A 19,381-nucleotide genomic window follows, 5' to 3' on the forward strand; every position below is an offset into this window, starting at 1 on the left:
GGGGCTCTAAAATTAGGGGGAAGACAGACTTACTTCCGGGCGGTCAGCAAGTGAGGTTGGAGAGACAATGTGCTCCAGCTGGAGGAGGGGAGAAAACAGCCACCAAGGCGCTCTAGCACCAGGTACATCTGGGGATCTGCCTCCCGGCTTCGCTCTAGCTCCCAAGGTTATTTCTAATTCCAACCTCTAGTGAGCCCCTACACCTCTGAGTTAACCCCTGCCAGCCTCCAGTGTCTGGAGAGATCTTGATCTTGCTTTCCTCGTGGTTGGGGGAGACAGCCTTACCCTCCCCCAACCCACCATCTCTGCTTTAACCACAAAGCCTGTGTGTGTCTGACAGAAACCCAAACACATGAGGTCACACGGTACTCCTAATTTTTCCTTCCCCTTCGCCCCCCATCCTTGTCCTCTAATCCTTTCCATGAAGGGAAGGATGCTTGGTGTTCTTCTCAGCCTGTGAGTCTGTCCGGCTAGGTTTCATTCCTTGCTATCTTTATTGTGGGGCAGCACATGTGAGTGTGGGGGCGGACGGGAGAGCAGAGCTGAAAACCTTTACTCCCAGGGTGGCATTGGACCTCAGATCTCTGACTTTGTCCGGCTGGGATGTAATGGAGCAGTCCGCAGGTAGGAAAAAGAGAAGGGAAGTCAACGCCTTATTGAATACAGTACCAGCCAGGAATAGACAGCAAGTACGGGTAAGGGGCACGCTGGAGTGGGGCCCGAGGTAGACAGGCCCTAGGTGAACATGAAGGCACCTGGCTGTGACCTGCCATGATCCTGGCCGCTGGGTGACTTCTGCTCATACCTGCCTTACGACGTGAAACACAGCCTCCTCACACCACTGCCCAAAACCCTCTGAAGGATGGCTCACCCCGGCCTAACGCTGTGGTGTAACCTCCTTAGTCTGGTGTTCGTGATCTACAGGATCTGGGTCCACCTACCTGGGCTGTCTTATCTCTACCATCCACCCCAGTGCCCTCCTAAAATAGTCCACATTCCAACCCCAAGGGGGTACTCATAACCCCTAAACGTGCCATGAACTTAACTCTCCGGCCCCCATACTGTTGCTTAGGCTGTTCTGTTCTCTCTTCCTGAAATGCTGCCCCCTCCCACCTCGTGTCCTCCTCTATGCCTGTCAAATCGGGTATATGCTTCAGAGCACAGCACAATGTCATTTCCTTAAAAAAAAAAAAAAATCCACCAGCTTAGAGAAATAACTCCAACCTCAAAATCCCCAAAGCACTTTATTAGTATAGAACTTCCTTTTTTCTTTTTTTTTTTTGAAGGTTTTGTCAGAGAGGAAGAGTGCACAAGTAAGGGGAGCAGCAGGCAGAGGGAGTAGCAGACTCTCCACTGGGCCGGGAGCCCCATGTGGGATTCCATCCCAGGACCCCAGGATCATGACCTGAGCCCACGGCAGACACTTAACTGACTGAGCCACCCAGGTGCCCCTGGGTCTTCCTTTATAGCATTTGCCATGGTGTGCCTTGGAACTGGATCTTGCTCAGAGGGCTTTGTGCTTTCCATAGCTCTTAGCATGGGCACCAAGTAAGTTCTCAGTAAATCTTTATGGTAATAAATGGATCCATGAGGTTAAATGACACCAAAAGATAGTCAAGAAGCAGAAGTGGCCCCAAAACAGCACAGTTCTTTTAGGGCTTGCCATCACTTACCTGTCTGATGCCTCCTTCCTTTCCCTTTTCTATCACCATTACATATTTATAACATACTGAGTATCAGGTCTTTCCCACACAGGAGCTACCCTCAGTTGCATACCTCAGGCATCATGCCTCTTCTAACTTCCTCCATGGGAAAAGGATACACTGTGTGTTCATGGTTGTTGGGGGGGGGGTGCTGCAACCTGCACACTTTTCAATTCCATAGCATTCCCTGGGGACCTACGGTGTACCCAGGTTTCTGCCAGGGGTTACAGAAGTAACAAGTTAAATAAGTCACCACCTGGTCCCTGCCCTGACAGGGACTCCTGGAAGTTTACCCATGGGGTAAATGTGAGTAACTTACCAGGATTTGGGAATGAAAGGAATCTGCCAATCCCATGGACGTCTGGAATAAGGAAGTGAACGACTGGAAGCCCAGAATTAAGGAGCAGGGAGAGACTGAAGAGGATCCAGCTCGGGACAGCTGGGGAACTAAATGGAGACGGGGTGGCACTCGGTTCTCCTGCAGTCTGGTTTGGCAATCCTATTTTCAGTTCCTCCTTTATTCCCCTTCCCTAATTTAGCCTCTTAGCCTCACCTTATTTGGCGAGGGCAGGGCAAAATAGTAGGACACTCCCACATCACCTCCTGACCGCCCCCCACCCGCTTTCCTTCTCCTCTTCAGGCCCTCAAACGATCCTCCTCCCTCCCCACCCACCCGGCGCCGTCCCAGAACGCGCCCACCTCCAGAGTAAACCACCGGCTGGCTAAAATCAAAGAGCAGTGAATCTGGGATCGCGTTCATTATCGCCCTCACAGCTACCCCTGATTGAGAGCTCACCGTGAGCCGGGCTACATTATCGTTTTTACAGCAACACTAGGAGGAGATTGTTATCTCATTTTATGGGTGAAGGAACCGAGACCAAAAGATGTTAAGTAATCTGTGCCAGCTCACACACCGGCCGGTTGGCGGTGCGGGACTGGGAATGAGGTCTGACTCCCCAGGCAGTGCCCCGGTCAGTTCCGGTTGGGCCGTACGACCTTTGGCAGTTGGGGACCCCATCCCTTAACCAACACCCCTCGTACCGGAATTCTCCAAGCCCCGCCCCGCCCGGCCGCGCCTGCCTCGGGCGCCCCGATGCTCGCCAGCCTGAGCCGCAGAGGCCCGCGCGGCTCAGGCAGGTGGGGTGGGCGGGGCCGGCGCGGCGGCGCGGGTGGGGAGAGGCGGGCCCTGGCGGGGGCGTGGCCGGAAGCCTTAAAGAGGCTGGGGCCGAGGGGCGGGCCGCAGAGGCCGCGGATCGCGGCGGTAGCGTTTTCGTGTTGTAGCCCACTGCGGCGCCGTCACCATGTCCCTGGCGGCCTCGGCGGGCCGGGGGCCGGGGTCCGTGTGGTCCCCAACGCATGTGCAGGTGACGGTGCTGCAGGCGCGGGGCCTGCGGGCCAAGGGCCCCGGGGGCACGAGCGACGCGTACGCGGTGATCCAGGTGGGCAAGGAGAAGTACGCCACCTCGGTGTCGGAGCGCAGCCTGGGCGCGCCAGTGTGGCGGGAGGAGGCCACCTTCGAACTGCCGCCGCTGCTGTCCGCCGGGGCCGCGCCCGCGGCCGCCGCCACCCTGCAGCTCACCGTGTTGCACCGCGCGCTGCTCGGCCTCGACAAGTTCCTGGGCCGGGCCGAGGTGGACCTGCGGGAGCTGCACCGGGACCAGGGACGCAGGAAAACCCAGTGAGTGCGGGCCGGGGGAGAGGACCGGGGGCGGCGGGCCGGGGAGCGGGGCAGTGCGGGGCGGGGAACGTGAGGCTGGGCGCCGAGATTCTTTTAGAGCGAGTGCGGCAGTCACCGCGCCGCTGTGTCCCAAGGGGACGGACGGAGAGAGGCCTTTGGTCAGGGATCCCCGTGGACGATAATCATAGTCTCACGGAGGTTCAACTTCTCCTTGGGTTGTCCCGCCCCAGCTCTCCCAGCGCGTGGGCTCTTTGAAGCCGGCGCCGAGGGTGGAGGTGGGGGAGTACCTGGGGTGTTTTTGAATCTGTAGGGACGTCGCTCAGCGCCCGGAACTTAGTAAGCACTTTATGAATTTTCGATGAATTGGAAATACATGTGGGCTGACGAATTCTTCTTCCTAGTGTGGGTAGTGTGGATGTTTGAAACACTCATTGGCTTATGTGGAAAGCCTCCTGGGTATTTCACTGTCCTAGACACTGAGCTGGGAATGGCTGGGTCCGGGAGCAGGGAGGATCAAGGTGGAGGGTGAACCCCACTGACACTGTGGCCTTAGAGGCTCACCCAGGGACAGACCTGGGGCATTACAATGCGGGGTGGAGGCCACCCAGAGATGTAGAATCTTCACCCCCACCTCAACTACTGCCTACGTGGTTAGTGAAGAGAATCTGCCTCTCCCTCTTCCCCTTTTTTCCCCCACCCCACCCCGGGCCCCAAAACCTCTAGAACAGCTTGGTCTTCACTTTCACACTGAAAATTTTTAAAACTGTTTCCCCTGAGCCCCAAGGTAGTAAGGATTTCCCAGTGCTGGGCAGAGCCTGTGTCTGCCCTTGGCCCAGCTACAGTGGGAGGTAGACATTGTTTCTTCTCTGCCTTTGTCGGATTCCCTCTGGTCCTATTCTGAAAGGATGGCTGCTCACCTGTAGCTTTTCAGTCTAGAGTAGTGTGCTAGGGTATCTCACTCCCACAGGGAAAGCTGGGCACCACCCAGTTCACTTCAAGGTATCACCCATTTATTTGTTCTCTTTCGCAGGTGTTTGCCATGGAGCGTTTGATTATGGAACATTTGATTGTGCTCACGTACTGTATCAAAAACTGGCCTCCTTGGCATAATTGGTTACTTTGCTGGACCTTACATATGCAAATCAGTCATATTACCACAACTCCTACAGCTTGTGAAGCACATGAATTCACATTGGGTGTTTTAGATATAAATGGTATTTTAACTTTCCCTGGTGGAGGGGACGGAAAAAGCCAGAGGGTTTGATGTTACCAGACTCCCTTTTCTGCCTCGTGGTTCCAATTTCAGCTTGCGTGCTTGCAAATGGAATACCTGATTCACTTATCTGGCCCAAGATGAATAGGCATTTCTGAATTCAAATCAGATAAAAATAGAGAGCCTTGAGGTGAGGATGGATAGGGTATCTCTTGGCATTAACTTACAAGCCATAAGGTGAGCAGTGCCTTTGCTGAGGAGGCGCTGAAGCAATGCTGATTTTCCATTTGACTGACATTTGGGGCCTTGGGTTGGCTTCCTTTCCAGCTTCAACTGGGCGCCATTTGGCCATCCGTTGTCTTATTCTGTCCCAAGATGCGCGGATATTATCATCTGTCTCTGCCGTCTGTTTCTCGGGTGAACATTTTATTCCCTTGAAAGACCGTGTGTCACCGCCAGAGAGAAGGATTCCAGATTCCTGGGTTTGGTGCCCACTGTGGTCCTGACTCACTGTTAGGCTTTGGGTTGCTCCGTCTCTAAACACCCAGATTTCCCTATTTACACATGGAGCTTGTTGCCAGGCTTAATTGATATTTATAAGATGTTTCTGGGCTCCTGGATTACTGGGGCCGGTGTGTAGACTCAAAAGGTTCTGTTACTGCTTTGTGAGAAACAAAAATCATCTTAAGTTCCCTATTTTTAGGAAGGGTTCAGAGGTCTGAAACTTCATTTCTGTCCTCTTCTCCAATGTAACTCTGAACCTAGATGGTTACTCCTATCTCTACGGTATGGGCTGATTACCACTTAGTCACAGTATCAACCTGTAGGAAAGTGATGCTTAGTTGATGTGTTGGGTTCCCCCCCACCACTAATAATTGCAAACGAAGTCTTCTTTGCCACCTCAGCAGTAGGTGAAATTGTAAACTTTCCATCTGCCGCTTCCTGGGACTTTCCGAGGGGAACCTAGTTAAACCAAGCCTCTCAGCTGCCCCAGTACGTTCCTTGGGCGCTCGAGATAGCTGAGATTTGGAGAGTAAGATATATAACAAGAAGCGGAAGTTTACCAGAAGGAAACTGGTTGGGTTAGAAAAGTCATTTGAACTAGTTATTAAAGGTTTGACTCCACCTTAGGTATAAAAAACCAGCAACAAAACAGAAGCTCAAATTTTGGTCTCTGGGTTTGTGTGCATGCGTGCGTGTGTGTGTGTGTGCGCGCGTGCGTGCATGTGTGTTAATCTTGAGCAAAGAAGAGTTGCTGTAGAGTATGACTCTTGTCATGGGTCCAGAAACTCAAGACGTCAAGAGCTAACTGTGCTAGAATTTGCCTTGGTTCTCTTGATAAGCCCTCATCTGTCATACATTTGGAGGCAAAAGAATATGCTTTTCGGGGCTCAGATTTTGCGGACCTCAAATTTAGTGTGATGACACACATATTTTAAAATGCAGAGGATGACCTATGGTATAGGTAGGCATAGGTAGGATACTTTAAGTAGGGAGGAGTTTATAGCGCCTGTCTTTAAGAGGCAGTTGAAATGCATTGATTTTGCACTTATCCTTACCTGTTAAAGACCCGGGGTCAAAGTTGGGCCTAGGTTAAATGGGAACCAGTTAAGTCTCATGTTCATAAAACAGACATGAATCTGCGAGGCAGAAACAGGTAACCAACATGGGAGATTCTCTGCTCACCTCTCTAGTCTCAGGTAGTTTGGGATCCTAGACTGATCTAAGGGGGGGAAAAAACTTTGGGGCACTAAGAGCAACAAGATGTGGGGAAATAATCTGTTTGGGGCAGATTAAAAAACAGCCATTCAGGCTGGCCACTGTGTAACTAGTATCATGAAACTTAATACTGCCCTAGTCTTTCAGCCATGAAGACAGAGTGAGTGGTGGAGAGTCGTTTTCTTACACCTTTTGAAGATGCAAGAGGGAATTTGGTTGCATATGAAAGGATTTGGATATTAATAAAGGTTAGAGATTTTGAAGAACTGTAAATATAGTAAGTATAAGTATAGTAAGTTGCCAAAGGAAATCCGGGTTATTAAAAAGAAATAAGGGCTCAATAGTTGTTTTTCTGGATGGGTCGGATGCAGAGAAATGATTTAGATGAGCAGAGAGATAGATAATAAGCAGTCAGTGTTTGTGCCTGTATTGTCAAGGCTCCTCAGTGCATTTAGGATTTTTTTGTAACAAGTTGGCAAATTGGAGCAGTGTTACTGATTAAGTTTTTCCTTTCTTGGGATTCCCCTTAAAGATAACATTGGGCCCTACTGGAAACCATTCCTCAACTCAGGGGCCCCAGGAAGCTAAGAGCTCCAAGCTGGAGATGCCCGTGACTGAGACTCTGTCAGGCTCTGAGAGAAGTAACCCTAACCTGCTTGTAGCCCTGAAGTGAAGTGACTAAGAGGAGGGAGGGGACTCGAGAGTCATTGTTCTGGTGATGGGCAAGAAGTTCCCGCATGGTATTATTTGATTATGATTTCATCTCTAAGACATTCAGTTAGCTTCGGGAAAGTTTGAACTGCCCTTTTTTTTTTTTTTTTTTTTTTTGGTCTTTAAAATCTATGTTTTTAGTACATTGTTTTAATTGAAGTAGAGTTGCCACACAATATTATATTAGTTTCAGGTGTACAACGTAGTGATTTTATGTGGTGCTCACAAGTCTAGCTGCCATCTGTCACATACAATGCTATTACATTACCACCTCCTGTTCCTTGTGCTGTGCCTTTCATCCCCATGACTTGTTCATTCCATACCTGGAAGCCTGTACCTCCCACTGCCTTTTACCCACTGTGCTCACCCCCCACTTCCTCCTCCCCGGGCAACCACCCACTTTGTTCTCTGTATTGATGAGTCTGTTTCTACTATTTGTTTTGGTTTTTAGATTCCACACCTAGGTGAAATCATACAGCATTTGTCTTTCTCGGTTTTACTACACTTAGCGCTGTACCCTCTTAAGTTCATCCATGTTGTTGCAAATGGCAAGATCTCATTCTTATGTTTTTGGTAAATATTTTTTAATACCTCTAAGTGCCAGGCACTGGGGTATAAACAGTGACCCAAACAGACATGATCTTTACTTTGAGGAAGCTCAGAGCCCTGTGGGGAAGATAGACATTAAACAAATGAACACATAAATAAATAATAATGTATTATGATAGCACTGTGGAGGAAGAGAGCAGGGTGTCAGAAGAGAATGGAGGGGGAAAGACATGACTTAAAGAAGGAGATGGCAAATAGCTTCTCTGAGGCTATTTATAACCTTAAGAACAAAGAGATTTTTCTGGTGAAAAGGAGAGGAAGGGGACCTGGGGGAGAGGGAGATGCCTATGCAAAGGCCCTGAGGCAGGAACTCTTGAGAAGTTGGAGAGATTGTGTAGATTGAGGCTGAAGAGGAGGGCAGGGCTTTATTTAAGAGCAGTGGGAAGTCCCTGAGTATTAAAAGCTGAGGGGTGTTGTGATCTGCATTTTTTAAAAAGTCACTGACCACTGGGTGGACAGTGGATCTGAAGCGGTCCTCAGCTGGAATCAGACAGCCAAATGGGAGGCAGTCGCACTAATCTAGGCCACCAATGGTGGTGAACTGCACTGGGGTGACAGCCATGGAAGTAGATAGAGAGGTGCTAGATTTCAGAAATATTTTGGAGGTTCAGTTGGCCTGATTTGTGATGGGTTGCGTGTGGGTGGGGGTGAGAGAGAGGAAGTGATAAAAATGAACTAATAAAGTAGGGAGAGTTTGCTGTTGAAAATGAACCAGGAAGTGGTGGCGATTTCTTTCCCCAGCAGTCTCCGTGATACTGGAGTGAGGTCACCATTACAAAGACTGCTTTGGGCCCTGACACCTGTGACTCCACAGTCTTCTGTAGGAAGCACCACTGAAACCAGGGTGTGTGTGTGTCTCCAAGTATTTACAGTTTTAATACAGGCCAAGTCTTTGTTTTGTAATAGTGTACATAGCTAATGAAATCTCCCTGGTGTGCTCTAACATAGCTGACGAAGTCACTGCTTCAAGGAATACAGGACTAAGCAAAGGAAAAACTCATATATAACAGTAGGGAAAACAAACCCGTAAGTGAAAAATAAAACTCTGGAGGCAAGTAAATCACCCATTTACATGTTTTGCACATTAGGGAAGGTAAGTGTACAAAGGAGTCTTGTGCCTTTTTCACTTTGCTTAAACTTCCCTTTGATTATAAAGACTCTATTTCTGTAACTACCATCAGACGGAAGTTTTTAGAAATAGTATCTGATATGTCATTTAACTTAGTGATTAACTTAGAAATGTTCTAATTACTTTAAAAGCAATACATGTGCTTATTAAAATGTTACCTACCCCAACACGGATTTGTTGACCTTACTCTTTTCCCACTTAACAGTCATCTCAGATACCTATTAAAATACTACAGTTTTAGTTGCCATACATCCCAGAGAACTGTGGTCCGTGCTCTGTAATCTTGGAGACTCTAGCTCTGGTTTAGCTCCAGAGGGATTAAGAAGCCCTTGCCTACTGGAGAAAGTGATAAGAGGTCATTTCAGTCCTTATCTTACTCCCTGAGCAGTCCCCTTGGGTGGCCTTTGATGGGGGGGGGGGGGTTGCAGATCTCTAAGCCTCAGGGCCTTTGAATTCCAACATCAACACCCAGACCCTTGTATTGGTCTTTGAGGAAAATCAGTCCCCTGCCAAGATCATATGTTTTGGAAAAGACTTGGCAGCAAGAACTGCTCCCCTGAAGGTGTCCTGATTCAGATCTTGTGGCCCGATCCACAAAAGCAGGCAGGCTCAGGAGACCCAAGCCTGGCTTTGCCTGCTTTTCCCTTGGCTGGGCGGGAACCACTTTGGTCCTGCGCTCTGCCGTGTGACCCAGGGCAGGAGCTCAAAACATCTGTGTGAGTGAGTGGGGTAATGAGTGATGATTTTTCGCACAGGGCCCGCGGCAGTTTGCTGGAAAAATGTGGAGAAGGGTTTAATCCTTCAGCCCAGTGGATTAAAGGTTCAGCCCAGTGGATTAAAGACGAGGGGCAATTGAGGGTTGAAGGCAGAATTCTGCTTCTTAATGGTTCTTAGTTTTGGCTGTGGCGTGTTTGCCAGTCCTTTTCTTAACACTGAAGAAGCAGGTTACCTTCTGCTAACCAGGCCTTTGGCAAGGGGGCTGCTTTTAACTACTAATGAGATGAGAAATTCCTTTCCTGCAGGGAGAAGTCTATAGATAATCTGTTAGAGAAAAATCAAGGATTTTAGTCTCCAGGGTGTCCCCAAGGGACACATTTAGGAATGTGGTTGTGGAGAGAAAAAAAGGCAGTGGTAATTAAGTGTCCTTTCCTGAAGGCTGGCCTTTATATGAAGTAGAGGGGAGGCATTTATAAGGAATCCCAGAAAAATTTTTCTAGAGGTGTGGCTGCTATGCACTTCACTTTTTAAATACTCTTTTATGAGAAAGGAGGTGGCTAAGCTAGGTAGAACAATTAAGGCTTCCAGAAGGCCTGGTCTGAAAGGACCTCTTGTGATCATGAAGAATGGGTGTCCTGTGCGAAGGGCCGCAGTGCAAGCCAGGCCCCTGGATACTTCTTTAGGGGTGTTGCCCCCTGTAACACTGGTCTTGTGGGGTTTTCCTGGTACGTCAGTGGCACTTCTACTAAGCCTTGGTTGTTAAAACAGGATTTAAAAATGTGGGTTTTTTCACCTTTCCTTCTTGGGTCTTAGCTTGATTGCAAGATAAATCATTGATACTCTGCTTCCTTGTCAGGAAATCTCACTGAAGGAGTGCGAATCTGTCTGTGCTGGGGGAGCCGACTGATAGGTCCCTTATGCTAGGATGTGTTTGTTTTCTCTTGTCCTGGTCAAGAGATGGGGAACCATGCCACTTCATTTTTGTCCCATTCGTAAAGTCGCTTTGTGCGGGTGATAAAGGACTCCGTGGTTGCCAGGAGATTGTCTTTGACAGACCCATTGAGCAAGAGGTGAGATATGGGATCTGATGGTAGAATATTAATACTTGTGGCTTTTTGAGATATGATCAAGTAGAAAAACAAATTGACAAGTAAATGATTATAGGAGGGGTACTCGTCCATGTTTAAAAAGATGTTGATTTTTTCTAATTTAAAAATTATTTTATTAATTAAAATTTAAATTATTAAATTTTTTTAGAGATTCTGTTTATTTGATTTTTTTCTTTTTCTTTTTAAGATTCTATTTATTTGAGAGAGAGCACGAGGGGGCACGCGCACAAGGGGTGTGCACTCTCCCATGTGCAAAAATAAATTAAAAAATTTTTTTAAATTCTTAAAAAATAATGCTTATAAAATAAAATAAAACAAAACACAGGTCTTCATCCTGATACTTCAGTCAGTCATGCCATCCTGTCATCTCTCCACAAGGGTTTGGAAGCCCTCTATTTCTTGTCCGTGCTGAAGAGTTGTATCTGAGGGTCGGTAAATCTCTCTGTAAGTTACAGAAAATATATACCGATCACGGTGTTTTTTAGACTCTTAAATACTTCTTAATTTTAGAAATGATGTCATACAGACTGATTTTGTAACTGAGTGTTTTCTTCCTCCCTACACATGCATACCATTGTTGTTTGGATTTGATGGATAAGGTCGGATAACTAGGAGTACAGCCAGTCAGAAATGTTAGTATCTTAAATTGTCTTCTGAGAACTCTCTGAATGGGTAAACCATGGTATTCGTGCCCTTCAGAGAAGGTCTTGCAGCCCTTAGAAGTGGCAGGTATGAAGTCTGGAGGGCAATAATGTACAACACACTATGAATAAAATTGCACGTCTGCTCTGGTTACAGCTGAGTAAGGGTTATAGCTAACACTTAGCGAATGTTTACTAAGTGCCGGGCACTGTTCTCAGCGCTTGACATACATTAGGTGGTTTTATCTTCATAATATCCGGATGAGGTAGGGGCTTTTAGCCCTGCTTCAGAGGAGGTGCCTGAGCCACAGAGAGGCTAAGTAACTTGCCTAAAGAGTCTCAGCTAGTGATTGTTAAAATGTATAGGAAAAAAGGCTTCAAAATGATACATAAAAAGGTTATAAAGATCAGATTAGTATGAAAGTGAGTTCATTTAAAAAATTAACAAAAAAAAAATTTTTTTTTTTTGAAGTTGGCTCCCTGCCCAGCATGCCCAACATGAGGCTAGATCTCACAACCCTGAGATCAAAACCTGAGCAGAGATCAAGGGTCAAATGCTTAGTCTAGGCACCCTCACAAAAAATTTTCTGTAACCTGTTGTGCTCACTTTCTAAGAGAATTTCCATAGAGCAAATAATATGGAAAGGACCCAAAGCATTTTCAACCCGCTTTTTTCTGCTCTCTGTCCTGGAGCCTGGCACTTCCCAGCTTTTAGGATTCAGTTTGGTGGTTACAGATAGCCTTTCAGTGCTGCCCGAATGACTGTTTCAGGGATTGGGCTAAAAAAAAAATTAGCCCTTTGCCTCTCTCATGACTGACCACAAATTCTTCCAAGATGTTGACAATGGGCAGAGAGGGCCACCTGGGGAGGCAAGGTTGGCCCATCGGTCATTAGGTATTTTTTTTTTAAAGCTTTTATTTATTAATTTGACAGAGAGAAATCACAAGTAGTCGGAGAGGCAGCCAGAGAGAGAGAGAGAGATAGGGAAGCAGGCTCCCTGCTGAGCAGAGAGCCCGATGCAGGACTCCATCCCAGGACCCTGAGATCATGACCTGAGCCGAAGGCAGCGGCTTAAACCACTGAGCCACCCAGGCGCCCTGGTCATTAGGTATTCTGAGTTAGGCAATGATGACCAGCTACTGAGGGGCAATCACAAAACTTGTTAAACTACTTAGCCTCTGTAGGGTACACACCACACATGTTTTATAGGTCATAAATGTTTCCGTCCCTGTTTGCTCTGCACTGCTTCTAGGCTTACCAAATGAAGTTTCCAGACATTTCACCCATCTGGACTCACCCCTTTCCAGAACACCTTTTAGATGTTCTCAGCTGCTAACCCCACGTGATTTTCAGCCTTATTTTGATTCCCTGGTGGAGCCAACTAATGAATTGCTTTAAAAAAATTCTTCACCTGAGAATGGTTGAGAGTGTCCTTTGTGTCAAACACCACAGCAGGTGCTGTTCTGTTCTTCCTGCTTCTTCCCTCACCCGAGGCCATAATCCCCTGTGTCACAATGCTTGGTTACCACGCAGGTGACTCATGCTACAAGTCAGGGAGAGATTTTGCAGGGGGAGGGAAATGGGTAACCCACCTCTGACCCTCGGGTCCCGACTGGACTCACAGACAAGGAGCCCTTGAAATTTACACACATGAAAATGTTGAAGTCACGTGTAGAGCTAGTGGTCTTTCTTCCCCTCCCTTTCCCGGAACCCCCTGTGTCTAATACAGTAATACAGTATTCATTTTACTGGAGCCCCTAAGTAGGTGGTTCACATAGGATTTAATTTTGCTGAGGACCCTGATTGTGTGCGAGTCCTTATTTGGGATGAAATTATACCCTTTAGCAAGCATATCTTCCCATGTCTAATTATTTTCTCAGGTTTCAAAGTCCGAAAAGGCAGCAATGGTCCCAGTGTAACACATGGTGATGTTTGGTGAGCCTGGGCTCTTGCTCTGTTCCCACTTGCCCCCACTGGAGGGTATGGTATGCTTTTTAGGGCAGAATCTGGCCCTTTTGTATTTCCAGCGCCTGCTATGTAAAAATGTTTGAACTTTATCTTCGAAGCCATCATTTCCCTGTTCGTGTCTGCCCTCTGGAATGTTTTAAAGGAAAAACATGTTTGCTTCAGCTGCAGAAAAGATTATTTTTGACACATACCAGCCAGTCCCTTACGAGTATAATCCCGAAAGTCTGTACTGCTGTGAGACTTTCCATTTCCCAAGAGCAAGAGCTGTGCTGCCCTCACCCTGCCGCATTCCGATGGAAGGCCCCCTGTGATCAGCTTTCCTTGTATTTGAGCTGTACAGTGAGAAACGGTGCCCTCTGAAGCAGACTGGCCAAGTAGATTGGCTGTGGTTCTCAAAATGACTATTTTAAAGCCTAAAAGCCCAGGAGATTGGACAGTGCAGATCCAGGCAATAGAAGACATAATTGAATTTTTCTATATTTTGAGCTATTGCTTGTCTTGTGTTTGATGCCCCCCCAAAAAACTCAAAACCCCCAAAACAACCCTAAACCCCCAAAACTCTAAAACAGCAGGGCAGCCTATTTGGATAATAGGCATTTTTGCCTATATATGCCCAGGACCATCACTTGAGTGAGGGGTGTAGAGCGGTAGGAAGATTGAAGTTTTCATTCTGTACTGTTTTGCATGATTTGAATTTTTACTTTATGCCTATTATTACTTTAAAATATAGTTTATATTGGGGCGCCTGGGTGGCTCAGTGGATTAAGTCGCTGCCTTTGGCTCAGGTCATGATCTCAGTGTCCTGGGATGAGCCCTGTATCCCGCTTTCTGCACAGCAGGGAGCCTGCTTCCCTCTCTCTCTCTCTGCCTGACTCTGTCTACTTGTGATCTCTCTCTCTGTCAAATAAATAAAATCTAAACAAAAAAATAAAAGAAAATAAAATATAGTTTATATATAAGTCTTCTGTCACTTTCCGTGTATTCAGAGATCCTTCTGATTTTTGAAGAACTGGGTTTTTAATTATAAGTTAAAATAATTATTTGATTATAGAAGGGACCGCTTGATTTCCTTGATTGGTTGCAGGACTTTTTCCAGAATATGGGCTTAAAAACAAACTCACTACCTTGGGATGATGGTTTTCTTCCTGTACTCTGCCCTTTGGACTAGGAAAATGAACCCAGCCCTGATTTCTGAGATAATTCCAGCTTTCTGGGCCTCCATGAATGGTAATGCTGGAATACACCCACTCTGCCATCACAGACTGTGTGGCTATGCTGGGACTTCATTATTTATGAACTACTTCCATGAGGTGATAGAATTAAGTGAGCTAAAAAAAAGCAAATTAAAAATCAAAAACCAAAAAAAACAACAACAACAAACCAAATGAATAGAAACACTTAGAATCAAATTGACGCTTGAATGTCAAAACCCACAAAGGTGTCTGGTTTGGGATTCCTTAGGGTGAGCCATTCATGAATCATGGCTTTCATTTATTATTGAATTATGCATGTGCCAAAAGAACCCTTGCTTAAACGGTTTGAATTTTTAATGACGAGGGTAATACTATTAGAAGAAACAATTCCTGTCTTCTTTTCCATCTTTAATAAATCCGGCACAGATTTTTAAAAAATTCTGAACCTGTGCTGAACATTTGCATGGGATGCTTACCTGTGCTTCAGTCTGCTTTTCACATCCTTTAATAGGCCTGTGCCCCTTCTTGACTACCTGGTATTTGGTTTTAGGTTTGCCTGTAAAAATAAATTTTAGGAACAGTTGATGAAGCATCTGTTCTCACCTCTTAGTGGTTTTAGAGGTTCCCCCAAACAAATCCCACTTTAGTGCCCAGGACCGAACCTATGCATCAGGTAATAATAGGTCCCCCAGGGAGGATTCTAGAATTGGTTGTGGCGTCACTCAAAACAAACAGACTGGCGCTGATACTTTTGGAGAGGCAGGCTGGTCCCAGGAGCTGTCAGCAGCCTGCTCTGAAGGTCATCTCTGCATCCCCTGGGAGGCTAAGGGACTGAGTTGCAGGGAAGAGCTTGGAGAGGCGGCCTGACCCACTGTTTCCCCAGGGTGAAGAGGTGAAACTGCCTGCGGCTAGTGTGGTCATCTGAGCTCTACAGTCAGCTTTCAGCAACTTCCCCTTTCCAGGTGTCTGCAATGCGAATTTACAAAAGCTAGCCACCCTTCATCACCAGGGCGACCACGGAGCCACATGACTGTCCGAAGAGGAAAATACAAATGATTCTCTGGTGTCTAAATGACAAACATGCAATAGCTTCCAGGTTAAGTCTTAGAAAATAGATTGGAAAAACACCAGATTGACGGGGGTGATGCTGTGTAGAAAGACCTTGCATCTGCCCCCTACCTCCAGCTGTGGCCTGTGGTTTTAAAAACCATAAAAGATTTCCCCCTAAAGGTCCAGAATCATAGCTCACCTCATCTTCTCCGATGTTGGCTGTGTTTTTTAAAAATCCAGTCTAAGTTCTTCTTGATGACTTTGCACACTGGACTTTCTATGTAATCTTACGATTTATGATGGGTGGCCAGCCATGACGGGTTTCCCCCTTTCTTCCGAGAACACTTCTTTTTTTCTTCTGCTAGGAGTCTTAAATGAGAAGCTTAAACTTGCCTCAAAAAGAATTTAAGTTTGAACCCTCCTCTCGTATGTTGCAAAGGGGAGGTGAGTCGAGAGAGTGCAAAGCAGGAATTTTGGTGTAAGAGTAGGGGCTTTGGAGGAAGGCAGAACTGATGCAGAATCTGCCCATGCCCTTTACCAGCTGCAAGACCTTGGACAAATCACTGCACTTGTGAGCCTCAGTGTCTTGTGAGACTTGGATGAGGGCGTCCCTAAGCGTGCACAGTACTGGGTATGCTGTAGGTGCTGTTTAAGTGTTAGGTGTCTGCTTCACTCTGCCCCTTACCTTTCAGTGTGTAATCAGCTGAGCTAGTGGGGCAGTGATCTGCCCTACGAGCAGACTGGCTGAGGGTGAAAGAGGAAACTGCTCGTTTGAGGAAACCTATCATTTCCTTAACGTCCCTGGCCCTCAGCTCTTAAGTAGGTCATGACACAGAACATCCAAATGTGGTTTCTTGGTCTGACGGTAACCCTAGGGATGGCTCTCAGTGGGCCACGCACTCAGACTTTTCTGCTCTGTAGGGGTTGTGCTACTCATCAGCCTCATGTTCTTGCAGTTCCCCAGAAGGAAAATGCCCAAGGGAGATTTCCTTTTTCTGACATCGTCTTTCAGGAGAGTTGGACTGATGGAATATTGGCCATATCTTCAAGCAGTTTGCAAACGACCAGTTGAAATACTTGATAATGTTTGAAATATTCTTTTTTTGGATTAGTAAGGTAGGAAAGAATGCTTCCTTTCAGTTTCTAATTTTTTTAGGGTGGTAAAATATACATCACAAAATTTACCATTTTCATCATTTTTTTAGCGTATAGTTCTATGGTATTAAGTACATTCACATTGTTATGCCACCCCTCACCACCATCCCTGGCCGGAACTTTTTCATCTCCCCAACTGAAACTATACCCATTAAATACTAATTCTCCATTCACTGCTACCCCCAGCCTCTGTCAACTACCATTCCCACTCTGAATCAGACTACTGTAGATAGCTTATCTAAGTAGAATCATACAATGACATTTGTTTTTAAAGATTTTATTTATTTATTTGTCAGAGGGAGAGAGAGAGAGCACAGACAGGGGGAGCAGCAGGCAGAGGGAGAAGCAGGCTCCCCACTGGACAGGGAGTCTGATGTAGGACTCGATCCCAGGAGCCTGGGATCATGACCTGAGCTGGCGGCAGATGCTTACTCGACGGAGCCACCCAGGTGTCCCACAATGTTTGTCATTTTGTGACTGGCATAGTTCATTCTTTTTGGAAAAAAAATTCTCTCTGTCTTATATTTTCTATTATTCCCCAGCAGGGACTGTTCTATTAACGCTTGCTTTTTTTTTTTTTTTCCTTTCTGAGATGTATGTGTAAATTTGCATTCTGCCTTCTTAACTGTTTGTGTGTGATCTTTGCATTTTTACCCTGTTGGCGGAAAATACCAGTCACAGGAAATGACTGGATGGAATATTTGTTTGACTTATTTTATTGTTAGAAATAGCTATTAGGGGTGCCTGGGTGGCTCAGTGGGTTAAGCCGCTGCCTTTGGCTCAGGTCATGATCTCAGGGTCCTGGGATCGAGTCCCGCATCGGGCTCTCTGCTCAGCAGGGAGCCTGCTTCCCTCTCTCTCTCTCTCTGCCTGCCTCTCTGTGTACTGTGATCTCTCTCTGTCAAATAAATAAATAAAATCTTTTAAAAAAAAAGAAATAGCTATTAAATCAAGATTTTAAGTGACTGTACATTAAGTACAGAGTCAGATCCTGTCTTTGCCTAGTGGGTGTCTTCTCAAAAATGAAATTGCAAGTTCTGCACCCATTCCCCTACCCCACCCTCTCTATTCCAAAGAAGAGAGCCAAGAATGTGTTTGGAGGTTGGTGGTAACAGAGAAGAAAAGCCGGTTAATGGGGATGCTGAACGTTGTTTTAGGCTCTTTGATTCAAAGATAACCTCTCAGCCTTTCTCCTTCTAGGTGGTATACCTTGAAATCCAAACCCGGAAAGAAGGAGAAAGAGCGAGGAGCAATTGAGGTTGACATCCAGTTTATGAGAAACAACATGACTGCTAGCATGTTTGACCTCTCCATGAAAGACAAGTCTCGGAATCCATTTGGGAAACTGAAGGACAAGATCAAGGGGAAGCATAAGGATAGCGTGTCGGACACCGCCTCGGCCATCATTCCCAGTGTGACCCCCTCCGCTGACAGTGATGATGAGTCTCCTTCCAAAGACAAGAAGAAGAAATCGAAGATCAAGACCCTGTTTTCCAAGTCGAATTTGCAGAAAACGCCACTTTCCCAGTCCATGTCCGTCCTGCCTACTTCAAAGTCAGACCGAGTGCTGCTTCGTCCTGGAGACTTTCCGTCCCGGTGGGAGGATGAGGACAATGAGGACGACTCCCCCTCTGCCTCGGATGGTAAGTTTGCTGCTCCTTCTTACTTGGGCTCGCTCTCTCTCAGTCTCTTTGCACTCAGAAGAAGCAAATCTTAAGGAGAAGGACTTTAATTCAGTTCCTTGATTACTGAAATGATGATGGTGGTGATGACAGCCATGATGGTGGTTAGTCTTGGTCAGAAAGGCTTCTCTTTTTAAGCCCTCTGGTTCCTAAGAATGTATAATTCCTTTTCTAAAGTGCCTGGCTCAGGGCGCCTGGGTGGCTCAGTCAGTTAAGCCTCTGCCTTTGGCTCAGGTCATGATGCCAGGGTCCTGGGACCCACCTCGGGTTCCTGCTCACTGGGGAGCCTGCTTCTCCTTCTTCCCCTGCCGCTTCCCATGCTTGTGCTCTCCCTCTCTCTCAAATAAATAAGTAAAATTTTAAAAAAAAGACTAAAGAATTTTTTAAAAGATTTTATTTATTTATTTGACAGACATATCACAGGGAGGCAGAGAGGCAGGCAGAGAGAGAGAGGAGGGGAAGCAGGCTCCCTGCTGAGCAGAGAGCCTGATGTAGGGCTCCACCCCAGGACCCTGAGATCATGACCCAAACCGAAGGCAGAGGCTTTAACCCACTGAGCCACCCAGGCGCCCCCAAAAGAGAACATTTTATCTCTGTAACTGATGGAGATTTAAAAAGCTTTTGGAGTTAACAGAATAAATGTACCCAGGCCTTTTCTTTTCTTTCTTTTCTTTTTTTTAATTAAGGGTAAAATCATAGAACCTCAGAGTAATTCTGACATTTTATTACCTCATCAGGTATTTATTGAGATCCTATTAATGTGTTAAACCCTCATGGGAATCATCCTTAGTGAAAGCTGAGGAATCTGCTTCCTTTAACTGTGAATTAACTGTGGATTTGAACTTCAGTTTCAATGACCAAACCTTACGGTTGGCTAGATCCTGCCCTTCTCATTGGTTTAATGCAGGGTCTCTCAACCTCCGCTCCGCACTGTTGGTAGCTGGGGCCACATAATTCCTCCTTGTAGGGGCTGCCCCATGCCTCATAGGATCTCTAGCACTATACCTGGCCTCCCCCTGTTAGATGCCAGGAACATAGCCCCATGCCGAGAACCAGAAATGCATTCAGACACGAGAGATGGGCACCCCCTTCTGATTGTGAAC

The 19,381-nt window shown here is 46.5% G+C and overlaps 1 protein-coding gene across 2 annotated transcripts in view; it reads left to right on the plus strand.

Moving 5' to 3' along the window:
* Positions 1 to 2,781: 2,781 nt before the first annotated feature.
* The window catches only part of RAB11FIP1 (RAB11 family interacting protein 1), a 32,258-nt gene continuing 15,658 nt past the window's right edge, over positions 2,782 to 19,381 (plus strand). Inside the window, exons 1-2 of one of the 2 annotated variants that reach the window (XM_082715419.1) lie at positions 2,782 to 3,381; positions 17,797 to 18,239. In XM_082715419.1, coding sequence (XP_082571545.1) covers positions 3,005 to 3,381; positions 17,797 to 18,239 — 820 coding nt within the window. In that variant the 5' untranslated portion in view covers positions 2,782 to 3,004. The remainder of the gene's footprint in view (positions 3,382 to 17,796; positions 18,240 to 19,381) is intronic. The other variant, XM_082715418.1, reaches the window with a different exon arrangement.

This window comes from Mustela nivalis (genome assembly GCF_964662115.1).
Source record: "Mustela nivalis genome assembly, chromosome: 20".
Taxonomy (NCBI): Eukaryota; Metazoa; Chordata; class Mammalia; order Carnivora; family Mustelidae; genus Mustela; species Mustela nivalis.